Source organism: Elephantulus edwardii, unplaced genomic scaffold (genome assembly GCF_000299155.1).
Source record: "Elephantulus edwardii isolate Elephantulus edwardi_28Jun2011 unplaced genomic scaffold, EleEdw1.0 scaffold00017, whole genome shotgun sequence".
NCBI classification, from domain to species: domain Eukaryota; kingdom Metazoa; phylum Chordata; class Mammalia; order Macroscelidea; family Macroscelididae; genus Elephantulus; species Elephantulus edwardii.
This window is the reverse complement of record NW_006399767.1, coordinates 19,964,167-19,974,764: the sequence shown is the minus strand read 5'-3', so window position 1 is coordinate 19,974,764 and position 10,598 is coordinate 19,964,167. Positions and strand designations below refer to the sequence as shown.

Here is a 10,598-nt window from a genome sequence, read left to right as displayed (position 1 = left end):
TTTCTGCCATGTATGAGGGAACCTAGTGGGTGCCCTGGGTAGAGAGTTGTGGTCTCAGTGTTTGAATCTACTAGCCGCTCCTTGGGAGAAAGGTGGGCAATCTCCTTCCTGTGTGATTCACAGCCTCTGAAAACCCTCTGGAGTTATTCATAAGCACTGGGAAAGCTGGCACTGGAGGGTTAACCACAATGTTCCCTGCCTGGATTCTGCTTTCCCAGGTCACTTCTGAGGGTAAAGGGCCAGGGCCTCTGGGGTGAAGGTGTGTGTCTCACTCCACACACACGCTTTCCCTTTGATGTTATCACTGCATTACCTCTCTGTCAGTTGCCTGCATGTATCTTGTCTCCAGGGAGCCCCTGGGAAGTGGTTAGTTTGGGAGAGGAGGAGGTGGAGAAGGAAATCCAGAGGGCAGGGAGGGTGGGCTAGGGTGAGGCCTCTGGGGCCACCTGGGGACTTCAGGCAGAGATGGAGGTCTTCTGAGGTCTGGGGAGTCCAGCAGTCCCAAGAGCGTCCCCTTCATTGAGGGCCCTGCCAAGCAGCCATCGCTGAGAGCACCTGCGCAGAAGCAGGGGGCCTGCTGAGAGGAGGACCGCCAGCCAGGAGAGGCCCAGGAGGATCCAGATGGCCGCCAGGCTCCGATACACCGAGATGTAGTGCTTGTTGGGGTCCGTGCCTGACAGTGAGTGGCACAAGATAAATGCCAGGGGTTTGAGGGTACTGCTATCCCTAGGCTCCATATGCCAACCCCCCCCCCCCCAGGATAACCCTTCCTGTTGTCCCCAGCTCCTAGTGAACAATGAGGACATGACCATGAATCCCCGACCGGAGATACCTGAGGTTGTTACTGATCCTCAGAAATGAGTCTGAATAACTGGCCCTAGAGACCTACGTCTGAAACAGCAGGCACAGAAAACTGTGGAGCACACAGCTGGGGCCGGCATGAGTTGGAGCGGAACTGATGTCAACTGGCTTATCTGACTCTCAACAGTCATTCCCAGCAGACAGCCCATTTCCCAGGCCCTAAATCCCAGTGGGGCCCCGTTCCAGATGCGTGACTGCTCCATTCTTACCGACAACGTAGTCCCCAAAGCCGATGGTGCTGAGAGTGACGAAGGCAAAGTAGAAGCCCTCACCGAAGTCCCAGCCCTCGACGTGACTGAAGACTATGGGCGGGAGGATGAGAATGACCAGCGTGCCCAGGGTCAGGAACAGAGCCAGGCCTAGGACCTGCAGGAGCTGCGAGGGAGGGAGCACCGAGTTCCATTGGAAGGCTCCAGGATTGGGTCAGGGGGACCAAGGCTAGAAGCTAGGCCTCTTCTCTCCTTTGGGCTGGGAAATTCTCTCATATTCTCAACTCTCTCTCTCTCTCATCTTCTCCTACTCAGAAAAGGAGCTGGCCAGAGGGATTATGTTGCAAATCAAGGGGGCTTTGGAGACACCTTTAAACATGGAGCCCATGCTTGTACAGGCCTGCTAGAGACCAACCCAGCTTTAGATGGAGGACTGCCATTGAACGGCCCCAGACTCCTCTGCACTTTGTCCTAGCATGCCTCTGACTTCCCAGAAGATTGACCCTGGGGTGTATGTGTGTGTACAGGGGGTGGGGGTGGGGTGTGTTGCACCATGAGTATCTGGGAGCTGGTTTTTGACTGCAGGAAAGGATATTGATATTCTGGACGTGGAGATGGCACACCCCGATCTCTTGCCACAGAAGAGCATGCTAGCCACTGTCAGAGCTGGAGAACTGCTTCCCCCAACTGTTTCCTGGAAAAGTCCACAGTGGGTGTCTGATAGAGGCACAGCATGGAGGCCTGGCCATTGCAGCCCACGGGAGAAAAACTGGTGGTGCACACCTGCTGCTTGTGGAATTAGCCAAGTCTGTATCTGTTCTGCAGAGCAATCTAACTTTCTGCCCAAACCCATGTCCGCCTTTACTCTTCCACAGGCTCTTCTGCCTAATGACCTTTCCCAGGATCTGCTTCAGAAGGGAAGCTGCAGACTCTATCACAGTAGGGCTGGAGGGTGGGAGGGACCCTACCTGCGGGCGCCTGGGTGGATCCTCCCACCTCTCGAGAGCAGCCAGATGGGTTCGTAGTCCTGTGCCCAGGTGGTTGAGGAAGACCATGTTGAGTGGGATGCCGACCAGGGCGTAGAAAACACAGAAGACCTGACCTGCCTCTGTGCTGGGCGCCAGATTCCCATATCCTGTGGCGGGAGAGGGATGTGCAAATTTGGAAAGAGGATTCAGAGCTATCTCGTAACCCAAACTCTTGTAGAAGCTGATCTTCCATCACCTCTAGGAAGAGGAGGAATACATTCTTCCCACACTTTGCTGAGATGATCTCTAGTTATAAGAATCTTGCTCATTTTAAAAGGCCCGTCTCCATGACACATCCTCCATGAAGTCCTTCCTGACTGCTACCCTACTGTCTCCACTGGGTGGATTTCCATAGTGGTGTGTGTATCACCTATCTTAATTATCTACCTTGGTTTACATTACATTGGTATGCCTGGGCACTCTGGTAGCTTAGTGGCAAAGAGTTGCACTATCAACCCAAAGGCATGTGGTTTGAATCTACTAGGTGCTCTGTAGGAGACTGATCACCTCCCATGCAATTCACTGCCTCTAAAAAACCCACCAGAGGGTCAACTCTGAGTGCTTCTGACTCAGCAGGTTATAACAATGACAACAATCTTATCTTGGTGGATTGGGAGCTCCTTGGAATCTGAGGTAGAGTGGGCTCCCTCCAAATTTGCATCTCTCACTCCCACTCCAGTCCTTTGTCTGGCAGGTCATTTGAGCTCAACAAAGGTGTAAGGCCTTTGATTTAATGGAAAGGCCTGGGGGAGATTGAGTTTCCTCTTAGCTGAGCAGTACTAACTCGAGTTGGAATTAACAGCTTACAACTTTAGTGTATAGTTCCTGAGCCCGCAGATAATTTCCCACTCCAGGTTCCTTCCTCTCCCTAGAAAGAGATTCTTCTGAGCGCTGGAGCATGCTGGGGTTACAGGGCCAAATGCAAGGTCAGCAGAGGCAGGATAAACAGACAAATACTGCTGCTCTCTCACCCCTCAGTGGGGTTGTTCTGAGGTCGGGCTCTGCCAGCTTCTCAGAGCGAGCCCAGCAGCCCAGCTCATTAATGGAAACTCAGTGACTTTCCTCTCCCACCCGCCTCCCTGTGCTTCCTGCAAGCTCCACCTGGATGAACCAACTCCTTGTCTCAGCATCTGGGGTGGGGGGGTCGGGGGAACCCAAATGAAGGCAGGGACATTGGGAAAACCCTTCTTTACCCCACCCTCTTACCTATGGTAGTGACGATCGTGCCTGCAAAGAAGAAACTGCTCCCAAAGTCCCAGTTGCTGGGGTTGGTGGAGTTGCCTTTCGGGTTAACACCCTTCACCCATGCTTCCATGATGACCTGTTGGAAGAGAAGGTGGCATGGAATTGGGAGGAAAACAGACTGTTGGCCAAGACCAGGCAGCGAGCTTTCATGTCATTCTCTGGTGGCTAAGGAGTTGCACTGAGAACTCAGAAGCAAGCCGTTCGAATTCACAAGCTGCCCCCTGGAAAAAAAGAGGGGCATTCTCCTGTGTGTGAGATTTACAGCCTCTGAGAACCTGCCGGACTGTCAGCTGTGAGCCAATGACAATGAGCTGTTGAGTCAAGGTTGGTCTTCTTATTTCATAGAAAAGGAGACTAAGGCACAGAGTGGATATGTGGCTTGACCCCAGTCCTAACTGGCGGGGATAGACTGAGGCTCAGGCTCTTAGCATGGAGTGGTGGTGGGAAGTGGCCCCTGGAGGGGTGGAGGAAGCGACAGAAGTGCACCAGGGGACAGGCTGCAGGTGTTCCCGAGCGTGACACATATGCCAGTTCCTAGAACAATGAGAAAGTGTCTGGTTGAGTGTTCCTGGAAGGGAATCTGGGATTTGGGGACTTCAGGAAATCCATGCATCACCTTCCCGACTAGGCTGATGGTGGCGGATGGAGAAGCCAGGGTTCTCATGGGCTGCCAGTCTGCTCTTTAATGCCCTCTGGTGTTCCCTTGGCTGTGCCAACAGAAGAAACCCCATCAGAGGTATGTGCAACCATCTGTGGGTGTGAGGGTTGGGATGGGGAGGGAGTGTACATGTGGAGGGTGCGTATGTGGGCAATGTTTGTATGGGGACTCTACGGTGCATGTGCACACATTTTGTGTCTAAGTGTGTGCTGCTCTTGTGTTGAGGGTGCGTGTCGCTGGGCTCGGAGTGTCCCCTTTCCCCCCCCTCCCTTTTATCCATGATCTGTCTGTCCCAGGGCAGCAGCACATTCTTGCCTCAAAGACAAGTGGAGGCAGTGGGAAGTAGCGTGGCCACCACTGCCTCTAGATCCTGCAGGAACTGGTTTCCCACTGACCAGGGAGCCCTCTCCAGGGGGTAGGCGTGACTGAGGGGCAGTTGGGTGTTCCCGGAGCCTGTCTGCTTCTCCTCACTTAGGCAGGAGCTGACCTCTGGAGATGCAGACTTTGACCTTTCCCTTTCCTTCCCACAGCCCCGCCCACGTTTTGGAGGGGTGAGGGCCAGTCATTCCCCAATGGCCCTGCTTGCTTTTTGGAGAGCCTGTTCCTTTGGGAGAAACATTCAGTCTTGTCCTGAGCACCCATAACAACAAACCCAAACCCTCTGTCTCCGAGGTCCTTGTGGGGCCTGGATGTCAGTTAGTAAGTAGACTAGGGTGCGGGAGTCGGGGTTTCTGGGCACTGCTTTCTTTAGGAATCCACAGTGGATGGAAAAGAAGCCGTACTTAATAGTTCTGTGAGACTGGGCAAGGCCTTATTTCCTGATGAAGTAAGTTTTTAGTAGTGTTAATAACCTATCCCCCATCTCACTTATGATTTTGACTAATATGTTTTCTCCCTATAATCATCCTAGCATTCTTTAGCTCTTGGACTTTGGCAAATGAGCATCTCCTGAGGTTGAAGACTCTCAGGTAAAGGGGTGCCCATCAGTGACACTACTCCCCTCGGTGCCTCCCTCCATCCTCAGTTCACAGAGCCAATCAGGTCCCAGACACAGAATCCCACACACTCTGGCTCCACACACCTCTAACCCAGATCTGAAGGAGCCGGAGGTTTGCAGGTCTCCCCCACCTGTGCCTTCTTGGAGGGGACTTTGGAGGCTCATACACCTTTCTCAGCCCTTACTTAGGTGCTGTGATCCCAACTCAGACTACCACAGCCAGTCAGAGAACAAGGAAGTGATACCTGCAGTCATAGGCCTCATTTCCGGGAGAAAGGGTCTAGGTGAGTCTCTCATGGTTCCAGCAGTATCTCTCTGACAACCCAGCCCAAGTCATCTTCTGGGCCAGCTATTTCCAATCTTGGGGGACACTAGTGTCCCTCGGAGGATTTATTCACACTAACCATGATGGGCCTCCACCAAGAAGTTTTGATACGGTAGGTTTGGGTGAGCACCTAAAATCTTTACCAGAAGAAAATTCCTGACTGTTTCTTGGATAACATTGATGCTGTCTGTCGGGGCCACATTAATTTTCTTTCTGAATTTCATTTATTTTGTTGTAGAGAATATATACAACTCGTTTTTTTATGTGCTTTTGACTATTGATCAAACAACCCGTCTTGGAGAAAGTTCAGCCAGACTGCTCCTTGGAGGCAAAGATGATAAAGCTTCCTCTCACATACTTCAGGCATGTTGTTAGGAGAGGCTATTCCTTGGAGAGGGATATCAAGCTTGGAGAGTTGTCCAAAGAGAGAAAGACCCTTAACCAGCCAGATTGATACAGTGTCTGCTGCAATGGGCTCCAGGATGTCAGAATTAGTGAGGATGGCACAAGATAGGACAGGGTTCAGAGCTGATGGATGTTCATAGGGTTGCTTTGAGTTGTACTTAAATGCTCCTAATAACAATAGCAACAGTGTGCTGTCGAGTCAGAACTGACTCATAGCTGTGCCCGCAGTGGGCTTTCAGAGGATTATAGCCTCTATAATTATAATTTATAATTATATAGGACAAGATAAGATTGCCCCTCTTTCTCCTGTGGAGCAGCTGGTGGATTTGAACCACCTGCCTTTGGGTTGGCAGCTCAACGCCTTACCCACTAGGCGACCAGAGTTCCATCATATACTATTTAGTGCTACTGATGACATTCTTTGAGTTTGCAGCCATTCTCACCTTTCTTTTTCTGAATTGTTCCTCCATCATTAACATTAAGGGCCACTCCAAAATGCTAAAGAACAACATTGGATTTAAAGACTAAGGTGCACTTGATTCAGGCCTGGCCTTTTCACTTACTTCCTAAGCATCTAACAGTTGCACAGCGACTAAAGATGACAAAAGACCAGTTTATGGCTTTTATTTGTAGTGTTGGGGAAAGGTATTGACTACCCCATGGAGTGCCAAAATAACAAATATATTCTGGAGAAAGTGCAAACAAGGTGCTCTTTGGAGGCAAGGAAGCTTGATCTATATACTTCGGGTATGCTGGTAGGATGGGCCAGTCCTTCGGAAAAGACATCATGCTTGGAAGGGTGGAAGGTCAGAGAAAGCGAGAAGACCCTCAACAAAATAGATTGACACAGTGATTGTATCAGATGGGCTGAAATATATCAGGAATGAAGAGGATGGCACAGGAAAGGGCCAGGTTCAGATGTAGTTCTTAGGGTTGTTATGAGTTGTAGTTGATTCAATGGCACACCATTAATGTAACCAAACTCGCTATCTAATATTTCAACTGACTATTGGACATGTTGTGAGGAGAGACCGGTCCTTGGAGAAGGACATCATGCTTGGGAGGGTGGAGGGACAGCGCAGGAGAGGAAGGCCCTCTATGAGGTGGATTGATGCAATGACTGGGATAATCAGGATGTGAGTGTCAGAGACAGTGCAATTAGCACAGGACAGAGCAGAGTTTAGGGCTGTTGTACATTGGGTCACTATGAGTCGCAAGCGACTCAACGGCACATAACAACAACAACAACAACAACAACAACAACATTGTCACTTCGGTCCCAGAGAGACAATTCATTAAAGATCTTTAACAACCTTCATTTTAGTTCAACCTCTTGCTAAGAATTTGCATTTTCACCCCAGGGATGCTGAATCAAAAATCTAAACTTTTAAGAAGATTCCTGGTGATTTTTATAGAATTACAAATCAGTGGAGCTTTGCCTATTACAGGAAATGTTTCAATGAAGCTTCAAAGAAGGTGCAATGATTTAATGGAAACAACCCAAATGTCCATCAACAAATGACTGGATTGAGAAACTGGTACATTCACACAATGGAATACTATGCAGCACTCAGGAGCAACAGTTTTGAGAAATACTTTATAACATGAGAGAGGCTAGAGAGGTTTATGATGAGTGAACTAAGTTAGGAGCATAAGGACAAATACCTTATAAGAACACTCTTGAAGGGCAGAAGGATAACCAGTGAGATGTGTGTGGATATGCAAAGAGGGCAAGGGGGCTAAGGGTAGGAAGAGGGGAAAGGATGGGGTCACAGAGTGAAGGGAGAGAGGTGAAAACCCCCAATGATGTATATGAATGAAATAGAATTTAAAAAAATACAATATTGGACATACTGTAATTCTTGGAGGGGGGGGAAAAGCCAGCCATGGACTCTATGGTTCACAGTCATGTCCTGTATGAGGTCACTGAGGCAGCTGGCAAAAACAATGCTATGATTATTATGCACTTGACCTGCCCTTTTGCACTTGGTGTTGTCATTTGCTTAGCCCTGCTGACTGGAATCCATTCCATTTCCCAACAGCACTGTCATTTGTCCATTTGCTTTGTTCTGATTCTCCCCATGCACTCATCCTTGGGTATTCCCAACAGGTAGGTAGCTTCCAGCCCCAATCTGTAGCCAAGACATCTAAGCAGAAGTTTGCTTTGTTTCTGGTAGAATGTATTGGGCTAGGAAGGCCTATAAACCTGGGACCTAGGGTCTGTCCAGGAAGCAGAGGAGGCCAGGCAGGGTGTGACCTGCTCTGTCAGTAGAGAGTCCCTTGCGGAGGTGGTGCAGGCATAACCCAGGCTCCCTGACTGTGCCCATCAAGCTGAACTCCAAAGGACAGGGCCAGAGTCAGTCAGGGCAGGTAATTGTTTCTGATGTGTATTTGTCTCCCAGCCACAGCCCTCACAGTGAACAGCACACAGTCCAGAGCTGGAGAGAGAGAGAAGACACAACAGCAACCCTGGAGTCGACGAGGGGAGTGCAGAGGCGAGGGAGATGGATGTTTGACTGGGTTGGTGACACTGACACTCAGTTCATGTTTATACAGTAAATGCTTCTCTATCTGCTGTCAAATACAAGATAGAATGATTTCCTTCAGCTCATAGATGAAGAAATAGGGGTTCAGGGAGGTTCAGTAACTTGTGCATGGTCACATGGCAGTCTAGTTTTAGGCTTAGGGATAGGATCCAGGACTAGGTCCCACCTGCTTCTCTGTTTCCACTCAGCTTCCAAACGAGCGAGTCTGGGTCACTCTGAGCCACTACAAGAACTCCCATTCTCTTCACTTCCCACGCCTCCCCTCGCACGCCCACATCGCTCCCCTTCACCTGCACAAATTGCTCCAGGGCCCTCTGGTCCAGGCAGGTGTAGTTCTCCAGGAAGCGCAGCTTCTCCATCTGAAACTGGTTCCTAGACTGAGCCTCTGCCTGCTTCTCAAGCAGCTGGAAGATGGTGGCACCAAGCAGCAGATAGCAAACATAGACCAGGAGCAGGGGCAGAACCCGGCTGCTCCAGCAGTGGCAGAGCCCAGCACCAGGCATCGCGCGGCTGGAGCTGGGCTGGGACCTTGAGGCAGCCACAAGGCAGGCAGCGGGCAGAATTAAGCACCCAGGGACCCAGCCAGCCTTGGTCCACCCACCTCGCCCTCCTCAGATAGGTGCCTGGCGGCTGGGAGTCTGTTTGAACAGTGCAGCTCAGCTTGGCTGCACTTAGTGCCACCAATGCAAACAGGCCTGCCATCCCCCACTATAGCTTAATTTTTTTTAAAAATTTACATTCCCTACTGAGAGCAGCAAGTCAGTGTTAGGGACCCTCACAGAGACCTACCGGGTGCTCCTGAAGTCCTCATGGCTCAGGCACTGTCTCTGCATTGAATGAGTGGTTCTGGGTCAAATCTAATATGCCTGCCTCCTCTTCCCTGTCCTGAGTGGGCTCCCTCTGTCAACTCCAGCTTCTTACCCCTGAAGGATCCAAGCCCCCAAGCTTAGGAGCTGGGGAGAAATCAGAATGGGGGTGAATAAACCTTTACTCAGTTGCCTTGACTACAAAATAGACTAGGAGAATCGACCTGCCTATTGGGGGAACCCGAGAATGAATACACTGGGTGACAAATCAGGACATGGCAAACAGACAAATGACAGTCTTACTCAGTCACAGCCTCAGGGTTGAGGCTCCTAATAAAGTGGATGCATTTGCTTCATAACTTTTGCGGATAATGTTCTTTGCTTGAAATCCTTCCCTTCAGAAGGGAATATGTTGGTGTGTGAACAAAAAAGAAGCTGAAAGTCTATCTTTGCCCCAGGGTGAGCCTAACAGTGGGTTTCTCTAGGAGTGTGGAATAGGGTATGCTTCCTTTTCTTTCTGATGTTATTCCTCTGTCTGTGTGACAGCTTTATGGAGCTGTCACATACCACAAAATTCACCCACGGAAAGCATTCAATTAATTGGTTTTTAGTATATTCATAGAGATATGCAACCATCACTACAATAAATTTTAAACTATTTTCATCACCTTATAAAGAAACCTCATGCTCCTTAGCTGTTAATTCCCAATTCCCCAGCCTCGTCCCATCTCAATCTCTTACAGCCACTAGTCTTTTTTATCTCTATGGACTTGTTCTGGACATTTCACACAAATGGAGTCATTCAATATGTGCCATTGTCACTGGCTTCTTTCACTTGGCAAAACGTCCACACATGTGGTAGCATGTATCACTCCTTCCTTGCTCTTATATGACCAAGTAATATTCCACTGAATTGATATACCACATTTTTTATCCATTTATTAATTGACAGAATTTGGAATTGTTTCCACTTTTGGGGTTCCTCCCCCTATGATGAATAACAGAACAGCTACTTGGATAAAAGTTTTTGTGTGGCTGTGTGCTTTTTTTCCCCCAGGTTATCTTATGAGTCAAAATAAACTCAAATAGTAGTGAGTTCAGGTTTTCATTGTTGCTGTTATAGCAACTCTGTTTACTCTTTTGAGGAGCTGCTACATTGTTTTCTACACCATTTTAAATTTCAATCAGCAGTATACAAAGGGTATAAATTTGTGCTTTCCCAGCCCCCCCCCCATTTTTGTCATGGCAGACATATTTTTTTTTCTTAAAATGCCAATTTCCCCCTTCTTCAAGACAAATTTATTTCCTAAACAAATTTACTTCCTAAACAAATGCTGCTGAAGTTGAGGAAAATTAAACCAAATCCAAGGCAACCAAAATATGACTTTGACTCTATCCCACCTGAATTTCAGAACCATCTCAGGAACAGATTTGAGGCCTTGAACACTAATGAGCGAAGACCAGATGAGTTGTGGGAGGATATCAAGGGTATCATCCAGGAAAAGTGCAAACGGTCAT

At 49.0% G+C, this 10,598-nt stretch overlaps 1 protein-coding gene across 1 annotated transcript; it reads right to left on the bottom strand.

The window, feature by feature from the left end:
* Positions 1-455: 455 nt before the first annotated feature.
* On the bottom strand, positions 456-8,777 carry KCNK16 (potassium channel, subfamily K, member 16). Its single transcript, XM_006882018.1, has 5 exons — positions 8,565-8,777; positions 3,305-3,419; positions 2,039-2,205; positions 1,071-1,236; positions 456-673 (listed from the first exon to the last, which is right to left on the bottom strand). Exons 1-5 carry the CDS (start codon positions 8,775-8,777, stop codon positions 456-458), a joined length of 879 nt encoding a protein of 292 aa, XP_006882080.1.
* Positions 8,778-10,598: the final 1,821 nt, after the last annotated feature.